We start from the raw sequence: 20,327 nt of genomic DNA on the forward strand, positions 1-20,327 counted from the left end.
AAGTAATCCCCGTCACTGATCTAATATGCCACACTGCAATTCGGTTTGAAGTGGCTGGCCAGCCATGACAGTTGGAATAGAAATTTTATATTCCACAGTGCAAGCAACCCAACAAGCCACCTCTTCTGATAATCTTTTATGTACATTCATCGGTACAGGATATTTCTAATTATAAGAACACATTTACTATGAAAAAAAAAGGATCTGTAAATATAAAATAATAGAATGTAAAAAGTCTAATATACAATCTAATTTTGAAATATGTACATGACAGCACTGTATTGTAAAACATATCAATCAGCATGTAGTCATCAGCAAGGATTGCACTCTATGCCTTTAAACAAAACTGTTAAAAGTGTTACAATTTAGTTTAATAAACAATTTATACAGTATCAAATCATATACAAAAATCTAAAAAAAAAACCTGTAGGAATTTTAGGTTATGTTTATAAATCTTGTGGTATTGTACATGTCCTACAAAAATAACATAAGATCAAACCAGCAGTAAAAATAAATGAAATGTACAATTTTGTCAAGATGGAAATGAATCCTAAAAAAATGTAATAATCTCAAATAAAACCTTTGAAGGACCGATGCAGTTACTTTTGAGTTTCTCTTTGCTCCCAAAAAAGCCAAGAGCCCTGGTAACCTCGCAGATATACAGGAATAACACATATGGCAACATAATTCCTGTGTCTCAGACCAGAGGGCCAGGACCCAAGCTTCCAAAATGGCTGACTTTCCTACAAAATATACCAACACTGTCTAAAACTTGAAAGACTCATCTTTTCATTTGGTGGAGGATCTTTTATCCACAAGTTGCAAAGACCATACATTTTATCCCATAGGTACTAAGATATTCAGTCAGAAATAAAACACCATCAAAAGGCAATAAACAATTTCACGCATTTCTCACACGACAGATGGACTAGGAACAGTAATTAAAGGGCAGCAATAGAAACGACTTAATATGAAACAGATGGATGCAACATACTTTTGAATCTTAATTGGCACTTACCACTGTAATATGAGCAGTAACTTGACACATGATAAACATCTGTATCAAAAACAGGTGTTTACATTTAACTTCTGACTTAGCATAACTGAACTGTTAAAATTATTGGTTTAGTCAACCAATACGGTTAGGAGTAAACGAGAAAACAGGCACAAAAAATACCTAAAAGGAAAAAAATTGTAGATTGTTTCTTGGTTACAACTACTAGAATCCCTCAGTTTTATCACTTATTTGTAATGGCCTCCATTCTACAAATTTCAATTTCCTAAGTGGCCAAATAACTGGAGATGTTTGGTTGTGGCTTTTCCCCCCCCAACCCTCCCCTCAGATATTCACGCTGCATCAGGAGGTATTCAGCTCCATCCTATGAAGCTGTTCTCCTTCGTGCAAGTTTTGCACCCCTCTGAATTTTGCAGAGTAAAGTAGACACTACTGTTTAAAATTGGTAAGAATATTGTCATCATGCAAAACCTTTACTTGTATTGCCGAACTAGTCCGATCGCTTCAGCAATTGCTCTTACCAGAAGTATTGGTTGCTCTGAGGAGCTGCACATTTTAAATTATTTATTTTTTTAGAAAATGAAATTTCTATAGCCTGATACAGCAAGTTAAAAAATATATATTTATATATATATATACATATATGTGTACGGAAACTGTTTTTACTTTTAGTCAGGGGAAGATTAAAAGTCAATGGATATCGAACCCTGGGCAGAATCCTCTCGACCCCGGACGTATATTTCACACGGAATCTCCTCCATCACCCTGTCTTCTATCCCTTGCTCAGGGCAGTCATGGGTCTGTTTGAAACTGTAAGTACTTTTCTTGAAGGTACTGTTAAATGTCTTCATGGGTTGGGGCTGTGCAAAATCGTTGCGGAAGGGAAGATCCATAGAGCTTAGGTTGGTCCTGCTTAACTTTATGCTCGCAGTTTGAGAGCCACAGTGATGATCATGGATGCACCTGGAGGATGTGGAAGAGCGCCTTACCTTCTGGTAGTTCTCAAGTTCGTCGGATAAGTCAGCCAAGTCTGCTGAGATCTCTTTGTCTCTCAAAGAAAACAACTCATAATGTGGTGGGTCAAACACCTCTTGGAAACCTGTCTTGTTGAACACAGTTTTCCGAGTCATGACCTTTTTGCGTGGCTGCTTCACTTGCACCAGAATAGAAATAATGAGAAGGACCAACACAATCCCCGAAGAAATGCCAATAATTGTTCCATGGGTCTTTGTGATTTGTTCAAAAAGTCCGGTTTTCTTCTTTTCTACAAAAAGAGAGGACGAGTCACCTTGAGATTATGTCATGCACGTCTCATCCAATGCAATATAATGTACTGCTCATGATTATAAACCTTAGAAGGACAGTCTAGATAGATATTTAAGACAGTGCAGATTGGAGCTTTTCCACAGGTGAAGCAAACTGGCCAATTATTTGGCATACAGCGCCTCCTGTAGCCTAAGATTTGTCTGGAACAGTCCAGGAAAATGTATTGCGTTAAGATGGAATGGAATAGTTTATGTAACAGAATTCCAGTGTCATTTAACCAGAAGCTCTATGTTCAACAAGGTTCTTGTCTCCAAATCTCGCCTTAGAACACATCACTTCCACAAAGTGTTCTGCTAGTCCTGAGTCTACGGCTCTTTCCTCCCCCTCAATCTGATCCCCACCCACATGGATTTTTGTCTTTCACCAAAGTGCTTCACTTAGTTTGTCAACTCTTTGGGAGCCTTTCTGCCCCTCTCTAGTCCATCTGTGTTACTTCTGTGACTCCACTTTATCTCTATTCTCTTTTACAGCACTGGGTCCATTGCTCTGTAAATAAAATATTAATAAATGCAGTGCATTTCTTTGAAATTGAAGAAATACTACTAGAACCAGTACCATATTGCAATTTCTAGCTTTTCAGTCAGGCTAAGAGAAGAACATTTCTTGATACGCCTCAAGAAGTGGTTGATTTGGGAGCTCAATTTTGCTTGAGTTACCTTGCAAAATGTAACATTCCTATGATCTTTCGGATCCAGAACAACTTAATATTTTTTTGGGAAATAAGAGGGATGAAGTGGGTGGAACTAAATCTAACAATTCCATTCTTCCAAGGGACAGTGTTTTCAATTAGATTTGTTTTGTACATAGCCTGACAGAAACTCAATCTCTCAAGTTTACTGCTAGTGGTCTTCTTAATACACTTGTTGTGCTAAAGAAAGCTTCTTGCTGGAGTTCATAAGATGAACAGTAAAAACTAGAAGTCCTAGTGGAAATGCAGGTGTTTCTGTAGCTAGGTCGGGTTGGCAGGCTATATGTTCCTCATATTGACCTGACTGATGGGGTGGGTTGAAAGTGCCAGAAACGCCACAGGGATCCAAGAGCCTGGATGTTCCAATAATAGCCATACAGGGGTTGGTGGCTGTTTGGATTACTGTGAGATACTGTGGTTGGAAATGTAGAGACTCCCTGGGGATCTCCACTTGTCGATGATGGCCCTAGTGTTAGGACTTGTAGTAAGGGAGGCATGGAGCATACCATTTTGGTACAAAATTCTCATCAGAAGCTGCTGCAGTGGTAGGCTCCTGCCTGTGGAAAAAGGAGGCGATACCTGGGATCAGTGTAGGTTTTTTAGTTAGAGCGGATTTTGTTGCTTAGCCTAATTCTATTCAGCTTGGACTCACATATTTTGTTGAGTAGGGTAAGAAATGAGAGAACAATTAATTATAATATACCTTACATCGCTGTAAACTTTTATTTTGGAATACCCAACCTGGTTTATTTGGGACTGGAAATCACAAGGATTTAAATACTGAGCTTGTACCTCCCTAGAATGACATTTGCACAATGCCTTGGGCCCTGGAGATACTATATATCCTTCTCCCTCCCCTGTTCAGAGAATCCATGCCAGGGTTTAGAAAGGCTTTGCTCGGACTAAGCCTTGGTACTGAGTGTGATCCCATCCTTCCTAGTCTAGAAGGGGAGCTACAGAAATGAGAATGGAGGAGTGCTGAGTGTAAATTAATAAGGGGCTTTTGCATGCTCAGCTACCCAGGAGGGTGGAGTAGTGAAAGAAGCTGGCAAAAACTGTCTAGGATAAGGAGCAATATCCTATAGGCGGTCGCACTCTATAGCTGTCAGCTGGGATATATCCTTGTCAGCGAGGAAGTTCTTTTTAATCAAGCCAGTGTCACCCACAATAATTGGGAGACTCTTTCTGTATCTTTCTGCCACATGTTGCAGGCCTGTGATTGAATCTCTTGGTACTTAATGATCTTCTGTCTCTCCCAACCTAGTAAAGAGACTAGCCAGTTGGTACTGACACTTCCATTAGCAATGCTGTTTTTGTATTTTTTTTTTTTTCCTTTACCGCTGTGTCTGATTTTCTAGCACCAATTCTATGGTGATTTTTAAGGTGCGATGATGTTTGCTGCTCTATTTATTTTATTGGTTATCATAAGTGAGATTCTTATTTGGAATTATTCCAATGAGAGTTTATTATTACTTCTTTCTTTCTTTGTATCAATATCCTCTGTTGTTTTGGGGGATTTATTTGTAGGAGAAATAAATATAATTTGGAGTTTATTATAGTTTGGGTAAAAGATCTCTCCAGTGTAAAACATGTAACTGTGGAGGTGGTGGTAATATTTTGAAAGTTAAAAAATACAGTTTGTTAACAGGGACTGGTAAAACCTGGAAGAGCAGCCGGAATTTAGCTACAGCGAACGCATGCCTCTTGAAAGCTTCACCTAAAAGAGCACAACGGTATTAGCTTATTACAGGAGCATTCCATGTTTGAAATATTAATACTATTATTCAGAATTTCTGAAATGACAGATTTGAAAGTTTCTCTATTTCTGTTCAAAGTTTGCAAAGCGGTAAAAACAGTGAGAAAAAATATCTATATATTTTCGCTATTTGAAATCGTATTCCCAGGCTCAGATCTAGTTCGTTGAGTTGGCCAGAGCTAAAACTTATTGTGGATATAGTGACCATAGTGAGGGGAAAGCTCCAGCTGTTGTGCAGGGAAGAGCTCCAGCTGTTCTGCATGGTAATACTTACTGACTGCATCTTGGCTGGGCTACGGAAGGGGAAAGTCCTACTGGGAGCCGAGGCCTGGGAGCTATCAGTTAAAGCAGTCCCCGCCATGCTCTTCCAGGAGTGGCCATGTTTAAGCAAAGCATTTAAGTGGTGCTAGATATAGTGGGGTCGTTGCAATGAAAACTAGAGTTAAATTTTAGCATGGATTTTACTTAACACGCATATTATAAACAGGAGTCCCCGCGAGACGCAGCAAGCTAATAGGATGCAAATAAAGCAGGAATTAAAAAAAAAAAGCATGCGAAGTGAAAACAATGCACTAACATGTTCGTTAGCCTGAAAAATCTGCACTAATGCAAAAAAGTGCTTTAAAACAGGAGCAAAGAGGAAGAGGTGTGACCAAAATGTCTGTGCATGAAATGATAACCTCTCTAGGGCTGGCAGCCACAGCAGAAGATGCTGCACCTTGCTGCGGGGCATCTCTAATGGTTGGGGTGACCCCTTCCAGAGAGCTTACCCTTTGATTTCACTTGGCATGCCTTGCCCAAATGGCTTTCCATGCAAGATCGTGCCCAAGCTGGGATGCCCAGGGCCAGTCTTACATAAAAGGCCATTTCAGTCAAACCCCTTCCGACTTCAAGCACTTAACCTCCTGACTCCGGTGTTTTATTAACTCCTTGGCCTGAGGTGGAATAAAAGTTAACTCACATTTCTAGTGGCTATGATATTTTGTTGCTGTGCCCTCTAGATAGTGTTTAGATTTTTTCTACTAACTGGCAATAGAATAACTTGGCCACCAGAAATGTAAGTTTACTCCATCATAGACCAAAAAGGAGTTACATTTCCAGCGTAAGCTTTGACCTACAGCTGAATAAAGCATAAGCTCTCTAGGGAAGGCATCTTCAGCAGGATAGCATGCACTTTGGTATTGTGCATTCCAATTTTGATGTATGGTTTAGCTGTAGGTGCCCTCCCAAGAGAGCTTACGCATTGTTCAGCTGAAGGTTTACATTGGAAATGTAACTCGTCCTGGGTCTGAGGTGGAGTACCATCCTTGGCACAATAGATAACATTGGCCACCAGAAATGTGAGTTTACTCTACCTCAAACACAGGAGTTAAAATTTCCAGCATAAGCTCTCTGAGGCAGGCACCAGTCACAGGTCTTCTTTCTTATCCTGAACGGCTGGACAGTAGATTCACAATGCTAAAGTCTGTCCTGCTCAGCTGTTGATGTCCACCCAGACAGCCTATGCTTTATCTAGCTTTAAATGCCTTCCCCGAAAGCTTATTCTTTTATTTTAGTTGCCATTCCTTGTCAAAATGGACTTGAATGAGAGAATGCTCCCACAGGTTGGGATGCAGAGCACCAGTCTCGCATGCGGTGCCATTTTGGCAAGTAAAATAAAAGCATAAGCTCTCTGGGGCAGGCACTTTCAGCTGAGAGGTATGCACTATAGTACTGTACATCTAACTTTGGTATCCTGTTCAGCTGCAGGTGCCTCCCCTTGCCAAGAGTTTTATGCTTTGCTAAGCTAGATCTTGGTACCTTCCCCAGAGAGCTTATGCTTTATTTTACTTGCCATTCTGTGCCAAAATGGCCTTGCATGGAAGAGTTTGCTCTCTGGAGTAAGCACTTATAGTAAGCTGAACAAAGTGTAAGCTCTCTGGAATGGGCATCTACAACAGTGTTGCCAAAGTTGAGGTGCACAAGGCTGATGTATTCTTCAGCTGTAGGTGCCCACCTCAAGAGCTTATACCGGAAATAAACTTCTGGGTCTGAGGTGGAGTAAAACTCACATTTCTGGTGGCCACAGTTATTCTATTGCTGTGCCCAGTCTGGTAGAAGCAGCTAGACACCGCCACACTGGGCACAGCAATAGGATAACATGGCCACCAGAAATGTGAGGATAGGTTTACCCCTGCTCTGATGCAGGAAATTTCCAGCTTTAAGAAAATGTGCTTTATACTGTCTGCCCTTTAATGCACCTCCCTGCGTTGCTGGGGACTAGCTAATGCCTTCCATTACGTGGGATTTGCATGCACCCATGCTAAGCATATTGTGGTTTTCTTAGCGCATGTATTTTCAATGCTACATACCTGAGGAAGATTAGACCTGAAAATCCCATGATAAAACTGGAGTAAAAACCAGCAGTAGGCTCAGGGTGATTTAGTACATTGGCCTCCATTGCCACTCATTTTTCCAAAGACAGGCAAGCCAGCTGGTTTTAGTCCCTCCAATGAGCTTACAGGTTTCCTGCACTTACCTTTCTGTATCACAAGTTTAAATAGAACAGCACTGAGTTAACAAAATAAGATGTCCACGTATATTTGATGGCAGAATTAATCTCGCAGATACCTCAGCAGGGTTACTGATTTACATGCTGATGTTGAAAGGTGCGTTTGGCTGAATGCACCTTTCTGCCTGCAGACCAACTCACATTTTCTGCCGATGGAGCAAGGAGTTTTGCCTGCAGAAAATGTGCGTTTCTAAATGAGAATACCGCTTAGCACCCTCGCATGGAAATCCCATTCAGTACTCCCCGATGCAGAGAAGTGCATTGGCCCAGCCTGGATTGTTTTTAGCGCTGGAAACTCCAGGCCGGAGATGGAGTTACGTTTCCAGTGCTACTGTGCTGACACTTAAAACACCCCCAAAAAATTAAAAAAAAAAAAAAAGACTAAAAAAGTCAGGAAAACTTCAAGCTGGATAAGTATTAAGTATCAGCACAGTAGCACTGGGAACACTCTCCTCCTTATTGGGCACTAATTCTTTCATCCCCTTAAAATGTGTTTGGCCTGTACCGAATACATATTTTAGGGTCAACGTATTTTCTTTACATTCCTGATGCCTTAGCATATCATTAGTTTGCTGCATCAGGAGATAAACATTTTTTAAAGCTGAGTGTTAAAATTGTGTGCTGAAATCCAGCACAGTGTTTTAATGCCCGGATTTCTATATCGGCCTGTTAGTAATGCTGGAAAGGAAGAATTTTATTCAAAGGAGTTGGAGTTCAGGATGGTGAAATTGCTAGGTCTGAAGCTCCTGCTCTGACTGGGGTGGATATTGTCAGAGCAAGAGGATGAAATGAGAGAGGAGCCTGGTTTTCTGCTAGCACTTTAATTGCTTCTAATTCGTTAGGTGTAATTGGAAGATAGAATCAGTGCTACACTTTCAAAACCAATACAAGCTTTCTTTGTCCCAGTCTCCGAGTGCCATAGCACTGCGAGATCTCCCTGCCAACCCCTTCGGCCTTCTCTCTTCCTCGTCCATGTCAAATTCTTCACCCAGGAACAAACCTCCTTCCCCGTGAAAAGTCTCCATCTCACCTAGCAGTCCGCCCACTGTCCCAATCAGTTGTTTCAGAATTACATTACATGAGGAAAAGACATGAGAGCAGACCTCTGTGTTGTCTAGTACTGAATGCTTATGAGGAACAAGGAAACGGAACAGTAAACTGAAGCTTTGGTAATGATATAATGCTGCTCCCCCTTCAACTCTTCAAGCAATAATAATATTAATATTAATTCTGCTTGCTACCATATGGCCAGTCTGTGCTATGCATGCCTCTGTAGGCTTAAAACAAAACGATGCTCTTGGGAATTGCATGTTCTCCTGATTCCAGGAAAAAGAGGACGAAAGGGCCATGCCTGTCAAATACAGAAGCCAAAGCTCAAGTAGTAAGCAAACATTACAGGGTCAATTTTGAAAATGGTTTGTCTGGCTAAGTCCCAGTCTTAGCCTGTCAAACTGTGGCATTTAAAATCCCACCAGTCTGACTGCCCCTAATATACAGGTCGATACAGTAACGTGCGGTTAAAGATTCCCCATCTGTAACGTGCTGGGAGCGCACAATACAGACGAGTAAGGCGATCCAGCGATCCAGTCTCCAGTTTCACGCGTCCTTAGCGCTTCGTAAAATAGACACATAACCCTTTCCGCACGCAGCATGTATATGATGTGTAAATGAACGAATTAGCTGAATAATGAAGGAATTAGCTATTCCCCTCCGATACTGTAACGGGCGCTGATATTATCTCCTTAGTAACCCGCTGTTTTGCCGCGGCCTTAACGTGTTAGTTTACTGCCTCCCCCTAGTAGGTGTTAGGACTGTGAGTCTAGTAACAAATCCATCGACACCGCTTAAGATACTCAAAAACAATAAAACACAATAAAAAAAAAGTGATACAGAGATGATCGAGAAAATGTAATGCTGTGGGACACATAAAACCTGTTAGAAAAAAAAATAAAAATTTTTAAATACCTGTCGGAGGGCCACGTGGGTCCAGGCGGCCGGAGCCGGGTGGTCGCGTGTTAAATCTAGGCCGCGGGCGGGTGGGCGCCTGTTCCAGGCGGCGGCGGGTGGTCGCGTGTTAAATCTAGGCCGGGTCGCACAGACGCGCATTCATCCAGGCGGAGGAGCCGGCGGCGAAAGCGGCCGGCTCCTCCGCCTGGATGAATGAATGCGCGCCTGTGCGACCCCTGCGATTCGGCGCTCAAGGCGTGACGTCACGACGCCCGACGTCACGGCATGTGACTGCCTTGAGCACCGAATCGCAGGGGTCGCACAGGCGCGCATTCATTCATCCAGACGGAGGAGCCGGCTGCTTTCGCTGCCGGCTCCTCCGCCTGGATGAATGCGCGTCTGTGCGACCCGGCCTAGATTTAACACGCGACCACCCGCCCCCCGGCTCCCGCCGTCGGCCGTCTGAAACTAACGCGCGTCTACCCGCCGCCGCCGCCTGGAACAGGCGCCCACCCGCCCACGGCCTAGATTTAACACGCGACCACCCGCCCCCCGGATCCCGCCGCCCGCCGGCCGCCTGGACCCACACGGCCCTCCGACAGGTATTTAAAAATTTTGTTTTTTACACTTCCTGGTGCCTGTCATTTCAAATGTCATTTGAAATGACAGGCACCAGCGCACTCAGGTTACTGTATAGGCGCTGTATTAAGCGCCTATACAGTAAAATGGGTTGCGCGGGCATAACCCTTCCCTAACGCTTCACAGCCGCGGCATGCATTTGCATGCAATTAGAAGAGTATCAGGCGCTAGGTCAAGAGAACTGTGCGTGCGGGGAGGAAGGGTGTGCCTGACACTGCCGCACTGTTTCTACCGCGGCCTTACAGTATCGAGCCGATAGCTGGCTGTTTTTTACCTGGCTAAAACCTTAGCCAGCTAAGTCAGGGGTGGAGCCCATCTTCCAGCTAAGTAAGCTGGATAAACACTGATTATCAGCAGTTACCTTGCTCATGCAGACAGAAAACTAGGGATGCCAGCGAGCAGTCCTAAAATTAAGCCAGATAAATCTATTCAGCTAACTTTGACATAGCTGGATAAATTCAGGGGTACAGGCGTGCTACCGAATTTCCCAGCAAAGTGTGTATGTAAAGCTGAGAAACCTTTACTACTGTGAGGAGTAGGACAGGTCTTCAAATCCAGGCTACCAATATCCTCTTGCAGAAAGGATCGCAAAATTAAATGGAAAAAAAAAAGAAAGAACAAATAAAACACTTCTAGCGCTGGAGGGCCTAGCGAATACTGGCACATCAGCAGACAACGCCATTTCAGATTTCCTGCTAGGAAGGTAATGTGACGGGGAAGGTGGTAGGACAAGGCCTAGGCGCTGCGCAGTGTTCACCTTTGCAGTGGTTCTCATCCCAGGGGTAGGCACAGTTCTGGATGCCGTTGCAGACCAGCGAGCTGTTAATGCACATGTTGCTGTGGCAGAAGAACATCCCGCTTGTACAGGGAGCTGGAAGAAAGGCAAAGAAGAAAGCACCAGGAAGACCGTCAGCAAAGAAAAAAAACAGGGGATTATTTGTGTTTCTACACAAGTACTAAAGTTCCTTTTTATTTATTTTTATTGTCTTTTTAATTACAATTTCAGTACCAGAGCATGTTCAGCATGGCATCCTGTCCCTAATCCTAGCAAATCGAGGTCTAATTTTTAAAGTGATTTCCATGGGTAAAAAGCATTTAACCCACATTAATGGGCCATCTGAAAATTGCCTTTTCTCAGTGCGGTCAAAAGCACGCACGTTGTCCTACAAGGTGCATGCTTGTAGCAGTGTTGAGAAGCCGCCGCTCCTGGAGGCGTGTTTAGGTTGGAGGAATAGAGAAAACTGTGGTCATGGATGATATTTTCAATATTACTTACACACCTACTTTTCCAGCAAAATTTGACCCCCTGGGACAAGCAGATGCAAGCGACCGAGCGCTCTTTGTACCTGCGGCGAGAGTCAAAAGTAATTCCCAGGCTTCTGCATTGAGAACGGGTACAAATGCTGCGAGGCAGAAGTAGGTGGCGTGGCCTTTGTTCCAGTATGGGTGATGCAACCTGTCAGCGTGGACCCCGGCCAACAGGGCACCTTTAAGAGCCCAGGCACCTGTTTGTGTTTAGTGCCGGAGACCCGCAGAAGGGTGGGCTCTGCGTACAGCGTTTTTGGCATTTCCAGCTCATGCTTTCTAAGTCTTTGAGAAGTCTGCACGTCATTCTGCTGCTACCAGGCGGGTCCAAAACTGAAATAATCAAAAAGTTCGGCAAAAAAAAAAAAATTATCCCAGAGGGAGAGATTCCTGGGCTACAGCTTTTGACTGGAGATCAGATTATCATGTGAGGGAGATGGGAAGGGGCATGCTTGCCCTCTGTAGACTCAGTGCACACTGGACCAATGGTGGACCTAACACTCTCATCCCGTTTTACAGGAGATCCCTACAGGATGCATGTAGGCGACAACAGCAGAGCTAAACATACAAGATAATTTTGTTGACAGTTAAATAGATGAGAGCCGGCTCATTCAGATTCTGGCGTTCTCTTTCGATGTTTGCTTAGTTGCTGAGAAGATATTGCTATTCACCATTTTCAGATCTGTTTGGGGCCTGGTAGTTTTCTCCTGCTCCTCTGAGCTTCTAACAGCTTAAGTCTGGATGCCATGAAATGTCATTTCTAACTGCCCAAGCTGTCTTCCCCCTGCCTTTTCCTTTTGGACCTGGCCTTTTCTTCCAGCATTTCCACCCTCCCCAGTCCGTAGACCTTTCCTTCCATCTGCTCCTAGCCGGTCACTGGGGCAGTGGCCCTGAGCTTGGGAATCGTGCACCAGGGCTCTTTCTGGAAAACTCAGTCGCCAGGTATTGCCCCAAGCCACTGGGCCAGCCCCATTCTCCCATCCTCCCCCCCACATATCTTAGCCCAGCTACAATCCCTGCTCAGGGGCCACAGACTGCGGCTCCTTCCATTGACAAGAAAACTTTACTTACTTTGACCAATTCCACTGGAACAAAGCAACAAATTAGAGTAATGAATGTGCTGATCTTCACAAAACTACATTGGGCAGATTTTCAAGGATTTATGCGCATCGGGGGGGGGTACGCGCCAGGCCTATTTTCAAAAGGCCCAGCGGCACACATAAAGCCCCAGGACGTGTGTAAGTCCCGGAGCTTGAAAAAGGGGGTGGGGCAGGGCCGGAGTCTCCAGGCATAGCGGCCATTTACTGCTGTGCCCAGGATCGCGGGCCGACCATTGGCCGGCGTATGTTTTAAAATCTGCCCCTATGTGCACATCACACAAACATCTGGAAAATATGGCTACATCAAGAACCACTAAAATATGGACTCTGGAGTCACTGAAAAACAACCCCAAAACCAATCCATGTTGTGTGAACGTATTAACCACTACATACCTTTCACATTCTCTCTCCCCCCTCTCCAATAAAAAAAGAAAATTTAAAGCTATAGAAAAGAAGATGTGTGAATATTTCTTGATGCTTAATTTCCTTCTTCGATATTTGCACATGGGATTTCTGTGTAATAAATGCATCATGAAATATTTCAGATCTTTTTATCTCTAAAGGAAAATAGGGAACAAATGGAATCATCTGATGACCAGAGGCAATAATCAATGGTGAGGTAGCTTTAATAATGCTCAGTGGCATCACAGTGTGTACTGAACTCTCTAAGATTTCCACGGAACTGGCCTGACCAGACAGACACAAAATCATGCTGGTCTTATTAGGTTAGGTTAGTTTCCTGACAGGAAATTAGACATCTCAAAAAAAGATATAGCTGAACTAGAGAAGGTACAGAGAAGGGCGATCAAAATGATAAAGGGAATGAAATTATTCCCCTATGAGGAAAGGCTAAAGAGATTAGGGCTCTTCAGTTTGGAGATGAGACAGATGAGAGGAGATTTGATAGAGGTCTATAAAATAACGAGTGGACTAGAACGGGTTAATGTGAATCAGTTATTTTACTCTTACACAAAAATATAAAGATTTGGAGACATTCCGTGATTTTACTAAGCAGCATGTTTAAAGCAAATTGGAGAAAAAATTTTTTCACTCTCTGCACAGTTAAGCTCTGGAATTCATTGCCGGAGGATGTGATAAAGGCAGCTATCATAGCTGGCTTTATGGAAGGTTTGGACAAGTTTTTGGAGGAGAAGTACATAAATTAGGAACCAGATAGACTTGTGGAAAGCCACTACTTTATCCCTGGGTGTTAGCAGCATGGAATCTATCTACAATTTGGGATTCTGCCAGGTACTTGTGAACTGAATTGGTCACTGTTGGAAACAGGATACTGAGCTTGATGGACTTGGGTCTGACCCAGCAAGGGAATTCTCATGCTCTTATCTAAATATGTTAGGGCTAAGTTAATACTTTTAGGAATCTGGCCAGTACTACTGAATTGTAAAAGGAGAAATACAATTTATTTGGCTTATAAATATGTGCATTGTGGAAGACAATACCACAATGATGCAATCACATTAAAATGAATTTTCCATTTTCAAGGTTTGATGGAATAGATTGCTAACTAGCATTCCACAGATAAAGGCTATTGTTAGATTTGGCTTTCATAAATTATGTCTGTTGCACAAACCCAAGCCTCTATTACGAGCTGTGTTAGGATTCGTGGGTTTCATGGATCCTTGGCCCAAGGTGAGGGTTGATACCACCTGAGTGGAGGAGCCCCACAGGTCCTCACCATCGGGAGGCGAGGTCAGCCGCAGCAGGAGATACAGTAGTGTGCAGAGGAACAGGGCGTCCTGCGTCACTGCCACGTGATCGCAGGAGCTGGGAGAGAGAGTACTGTGGGGGATCCCAAGGAGCAGGGTAAGAGACACAGTCCAGAGAGAGAACTCACAGTATACAGGCAGGACTGGAGATGCAGGCACCAGAGCAGGAACCTCTGAGAGAGAAGCGCTAGGCAGGCTCCGAGGAGCGGGGAGCGCGACACAGGAACTCCTGGAGGTCCGCAGCAGAGACTGTCCCGAGGGGCGGGGCTGCTTAGCGAGCGAGGCTCGGGTGTGATGACGTGGGCTGTCCCGCGGAGCGGGGAAGCCCGAGTCGAATCTCTGAAGAGGTGACGTCAGCAACCAGAGGAGTGGGGCTGCGCACAATGGAATCTTTGGAAGAGAAACGAAAGCACTACCCAGAGGAGCAGGGAGGTGCAGATTCCAGACACCAGGTGTAGAACGCAGGCACTGCCCCGAGGAGCAGGGAAGCACAGGTACAGTCACTGATATAGGCACAGAGGAGCATGGAGCGCGGAGTCGAGTCTCCAAAGCAGTAAGGCAGTTCCGAGGGACAACCCTGAGGAGCAAGGAGGCTGGCAGGCAGGAGCACTGGAAAGCGCAGGGCTAGCCCGAGGAGCGGGGAAAGCCCGGAGACAGAGTCTCCAACTGAAGCGCAAGCAGGCCCCCGAGGAGCGGGGTACCTGAGCCAGAGTCCAGCATAGCAGGAAGATCCGGTGCAGGAACCACGGGTCCGAGGAGACAGGAACAAGTACCAGTAGGGAAGGAACTCGTTGCCAAGTCAGCTGGCAAGGGGCGAAGACGGTGCTTAAGAATCCCAACCCAGTGATGTCATCAGTCGGGGACACCCCTAAGATTCCCGCCATTGGGCCTTCAAAGGAAGGGCCAGTGGTGCGCGCACGTGCCTATTTATTTATTTATTTATTTATTTATTTATTTAACTGCTTTTATATACCGGCATTCGTCAGAAACATCATGCCGGTTCACATTTTAACAAAAGGTGTGGAAAATACAGTGTAACAAGGGAAAGGGAAAAAACAGGATAACAAAACCAAAGACAGTCTATGAAGATACAGATCTAAAAAACTGAGTTAACGTAGCAGAATTCAACCATAGGTTAAATGAACAGGCTTAAAAATAAAACAATTGCAGTAATCAACAAAGCTTACGACGGCTGTACATATAATCAAATTTACCGTAAAGGCCCGGAGTCGGCGTGGGTGGCAATGGCGTCCTGGCCACCATGGAGAGTCCTGAGAACCCGGAGGAATGCGGTGGCAGCAGCTAGCCCCGGCCGCGAGTAGGCCCAGAGAGGAGAGCGGGGCAGCACATGACGTGAATTGAATCGGCCGTCTGCGACTGATGGTCATAACAAGCTGGAGATTTTTGTTCCATCATTCAGGACTTTCTGCTGTCGACACTTGACTACTGTAATTCAATCTATTTAGGTACTTTTACTGAGTGCTGCAGTATTGCTCATCACAGGTCATAACAAGAGAAAATGCAGTTGCTTACCTGTAACAGGTATTCTAGGACAGCAGGAAAATAGGGACGGTCTGGTCCCACAGAGAGCACGATGAAAAACAGTTGGGTTCAGGACTGGAATAGATTGTGTAGGACAGACTGGCCAAAAGCGCTGTCATGGTGACTGTCCCTGACAAGGCAGTAGTGAGCTGCGACTGTGTGGAGTGGAGTTCAGGTTGCGGCCCTGCAGATTTCAGCAACAGGGACCGCATGCAGATGGGCCACTGATGCCACCATAGCCCGCACAGAGTGAGCCTTCACCCTGGCCAGCCAGCTGGAGGACTGCCTGCTCGTAGCAGAAGGCAATGCAATCTGCTAGCCAGTTGAACAGGGTCTGCTTCCCCACTGCTGTTGCCAGCCTATTGAGGTCAAAAGACACAAAGAGCTGGGTAGACTGTCTATAGCTCACTGTACAGTCCAAATAGAAAGTGAGCGCCCGCTTGCAGTCCAGGGTGTGGAGAGCACGTTCCTCCAGGTCAGAATGAGGCCATGGGAAGGATAATTGACTGTTTGATGTGGAAAGCAGTCACCAACTTTGGCAGAAATTTTGGATGCGTGTGTAGCATCACACCATCATGAAAGAATTTTGTGTAGGGTGTGTAAGTGACCAGGGTCTGGATCTCACTGACCCTGCAAGCGGAAGTAATCGCCACCAGGAACATAACTTTCCAGGTCAGGAACTTCAGGTCACAGGATTTGAGAGGCTTGAACGGATGCCGCATGAGCAGGGCCGGTGGAAGCACTAGGACAGGTGCCAAAGATAATTTTATTTATTTATTAGGCTTTTTTTATTCCGATGTTTGGAGCCAGCCAACACAACGGTTTACAGACAATTTAAAATAATACATAGAAATCAATAAACTGTAAAATAATGACAGATGATAAAATCATAAGAATCAATTAAAAAATGCAGGTCTTCAACAATCAATAAAACTAATAAATTACTGATAATAAAATAAAAACAAATATTCAAAAGATTAAAGAATGATGATACAGATCAATAACTTAAAAACTATAAAATAGAGAAGATAGACATGGTCTAAAAACAATCCATAAAAATTAAAGTACAGATGGAGATAATTTAACCAATGCCTTCTTTGAATGCTTGATCAAATAGCCAGGTTTTAAGATTTTTCCTGAACGACTTAAGATTGGCCTGTAACTTCAGATCTGCTGGAAGGGTATTCCATAGTCTGGGATCTGCCAGTGAAATGGCTCTCTCTCTCTAACTGTGGCAAGTCTAGCTGAAGAGACAGACGGTATTGACAATAAATCTTTGTTGGCTGATCTAAGGTTCGCTGTGGGGTATGAAGCCGGACGACTGCATTTAGCCATTCTACTTGTTCCTGATAGATTGCTTTGTGTATGATGCAAAGTATTTTGTATTGAATACATTTTTCTGTAGGTACATCCTTCTGGAAAGGGCCCAATCCTAGACCTGTATCACTTCCTGGCAGAGGAGGAAGGAGCCCGTGCCACCCTGCTTGTTGATGTACTGCATTGCCACCTGGTTGTCCATTCTGATGAGGACGACCTTGGAGGACAGCCTGTCCTGGAAGGCCCACAAGATGTAATGGATCGCCCGAAGCTCCAAGAAGTTTATCTGGCAGTGAGCTTTGGCCATAGTCCAAAGGCCCTGGGTATGCAGGCCCTCCGAATGGGCCCCCCATCCCTGAGGCGAGGCATTGGTGGTGAGGATCATCTGGGGCGGTGTGGGCTGAAATGGGAGCCTGGTTTCCAGATTGGGCAGGGCCTCCCCACCAGGACAGGTGGAGAGAGTCCGTGACCGTCACGGGTGCCTCTAGATCCTGGGACACCTGTCGCCACTGGGATCACAAGGCCCACTGAGGGTCCCACATGTGGAGGTGGGTTAAGGGGGTCACGTGAACCGAGGCTGCCATGTGGCCCAGCAGGCGGAGCAGCAGATGGGCTGGCACTCTCTTCCTGCTGCGAATGAGGGTGGCCAGCAAGGAGAGGGCAACCACTCGATCCTTGGGCAGGAAAGCTTTCGCTTGTGCGGTATCCAACCTGGTGCTGATAAAGTCTAGCCGTGGAGACGGACTGAGATGTGACTTGGGGAAGTTGATGATGAATCCCAATGTCTGCAAGGTCTGAACTGTCAAGGCCAGTGCATGCAGGGCCCCCAGAGTGGGAATAGCTTCAGGTCAGCCAATCGTCTAGGTATGGAAAGACATGGACTGAGCGACACCTGAGGTAGGCAGCCACCACTGCCAAGCATTTTGTGAAGACACGTGGGGCTGATGCCAGCCCAAAGGGCAGTACTTTGTGCTGAAAATGTGCCATCCCCACCAGAAAGTGGAGGTACATCCTGTGGTTGGGGACAATTGCAATATGGGTGTAAGCCTCCTTCATGTCGAGGGAGCAGAGCCAGTCTCCTCTTCGGAGGAGTGGGATCAATGTGCCCAGAGAGACCATTTTGAACTTTTTTCTTATGAGAAATCGGTTTGCCTTGAGGTCGAGGATGGGGCGCAAGCTGCAATTTCTCTTCAGATTGAGGAAATACCTTGAGTAGAAGTTGTGGCACAGCTGCTCGCGGGGGACCGATTCTACCATATCCGCCACTAGAAGCAGAAAGTTCCGATTGAAGGACAACCTGATGGGCGGGCGAACCCTACGATGGACATGGGAGAGCGTTCTCTGGGAGCCTGCTGAAATTCAGGCAGTAGCCCTGGAGGATAATGGAGAGGATCCAACGGTCCGAAGTGATTGCCTCCCAGCGGCAGGCAAAGCAAAGGAGCCTGACACTGACTGGGGGATCGACCACCAGGGGGAACCGTGTTTGGCTCGTGCCCCCTTGCTGCCAGTTAAAAACAGGTGGACGAGACCTGCTGGGGGGCTGGTTGGGCCCTCAGAACCCGCTGCTGTCGGCCACGACCTCTAGGGCTGGACCGAGGCGGGCAGGCCCGGGTAGCTGGAGGAAAGTACTTCCTTGGCCAGTAGAAGGGCTTGCAAGAGCCCGGCCAGGAGGAAGGGTCTTCAGAGGGGCTGGCTGAGAGTTGCTGAAGAGTATCATGTTGATCTTTCAGCTGCGCCATGACCTCTTTCACCTTATCCCCAAATGGGTTTTTGCTTGTACAGGGGAGGTCCGTAAGCCTGTTCTGAACCTCTGGTCGGAGCCAGAGGTTCAGAACAGGCCGGAGCCAAGCAAGCCAGCCATCTAGCACAGACACCTCTGGCGGCTAGAAGGGCTGCGGTCTCAAACATGTCATAGGTAGACCTGACTTCATGTCTACCCACTTCAAGCCCCAGCGTAGCAATGGCTGCAAGAGACTCTTTGCTGGGGAAGGTCCTCTGCAAACTCTTGAAACTGCTTCCATAGGTTGCGGCTGTATTGGGTCATCTATAACTGGTAGGCCGCAATACGGGCAACCAGCATAGCCCCCTGGAACATCTTCCTCCCTATGCCATTGAGCTCCCTGTGTTCGTGCCCCAGAGGGGCGGAAGCGTGTGTCTGGGAGTGTCTGACCTTTTTAAGCGCAGACTCCACCACCTCTGACTTGTGGGGTAGGTACTGCCATTCAAAGCCCATGGCCTGTTGAACTAGATGAGTCGCATCAGCCTTCCTGTTAACCAGGAATACCGACACCGGGTGTTCCCGCATACGGAGGAGAAGCTCCTTAAAGATGTCATGTACCGGCACCGCCACGATCTCTTTTGGAGTATCGATGAAATGGAGGACCTCCAGCATCTTGTGACAGGTATCCTCCTCCGACAGGAGCTGGAAGGGGATGGCCTCTGTCTTGGCCCTTACAAAGCTGGCAAATGACAGGTCTTCGGGTGGAGATCAACGCTGTTCCTCTGGAGGAGAAGGCTCTGAGAGGAGGTTGTTGGAGAACTCTGAGGTTGAGTCTGAGAAGTTATGGCCCCATGAGTCATAGTGCCCAGACGCTAAGGGCCGGGGCCGATGGGCAGTAGGCCTGGGCCCCGAGGGCACTGAAGGTCGTGGGAGCACTGGCGGCATCGATGGACTCCCAGGCATTGAGGGGGGCATCGGCTGAGGTATGCCGGGAGGAACCGCCAGCGGCATCCTTCTTGGAGAACCCGGGAATCTGAATCACTCCAGTAGAGGGCGTCGGTGGCTGAGGAGGCATCAGAGGCCTCTCGGGCACTGTTTGCATCGGTAGGGTGCCAAGAAGGATGTCCAGACGCTCCAGCAGGGGTGTGAGCATCGATGGTGGAGGCTCGGGCACCGGTAAGGGGGCCGGTGGTGCTGGCAGCTCGACGCTCTGTAGCGCTTTGAGCACCATCGATTACATCCTGCGGTCCAACTCCTCCTGGAAGTACTGGGTAGTTAGGATTGATGGAGGGGGACGAGGCATCGCTGGCACATCCTCAAAAGGATCACGAGGAGGCACGGTGCCCAGCACTGTTGCCGGTGGGGAACACCTTGGGCTACTGGGGCACCGGAGGATGGGGCCTCCGGTGGCTGGTGCCACTTCGATGGCGGCTCAGCAGCCACCGATGCCGCTCTGGAACCATGGCAATATGGTGACTGATGTCAATGCTTCCTGGATTTCTGGCACTCGGCCCTGTTTTTCCCCAGCGCCAAGGAAGATGATGCCCGGAGATTAGAGGGAGGGAAGAAACCACCGAGGATCAATCTTCCTCTCCACGGTCCTTAGGGGTACTGGAGAGCGGGATCGCCAGGGGAAGAGATGGGGATGGTTCCCCGTGGTCCTTGAGCATGGAGGATACCAAAGCCGAAGTGGA

The 20,327-nt window shown here is 46.4% G+C and overlaps 1 protein-coding gene across 1 annotated transcript in view; it reads right to left on the reverse strand.

Annotated features, from left to right (window-relative positions):
• Positions 1 to 1,616: 1,616 nt before the first annotated feature.
• The window catches only part of NETO2 (neuropilin and tolloid like 2), an 87,282-nt gene continuing 68,571 nt past the window's right edge, over positions 1,617 to 20,327 (reverse strand). The window contains exons 8-9 of the mRNA XM_029608469.1: positions 10,680 to 10,793; positions 1,617 to 2,279 (exon numbers count right to left, since the gene is read on the reverse strand). Coding sequence (XP_029464329.1) covers positions 1,699 to 2,279; positions 10,680 to 10,793 — 695 coding nt within the window. The 3' untranslated portion in view covers positions 1,617 to 1,698. The remainder of the gene's footprint in view (positions 2,280 to 10,679; positions 10,794 to 20,327) is intronic.

The sequence above is a fragment of the Rhinatrema bivittatum genome, chromosome 7 (assembly GCF_901001135.1).
Source record: "Rhinatrema bivittatum chromosome 7, aRhiBiv1.1, whole genome shotgun sequence".
Taxonomy (NCBI): Eukaryota; Metazoa; Chordata; class Amphibia; order Gymnophiona; family Rhinatrematidae; genus Rhinatrema; species Rhinatrema bivittatum.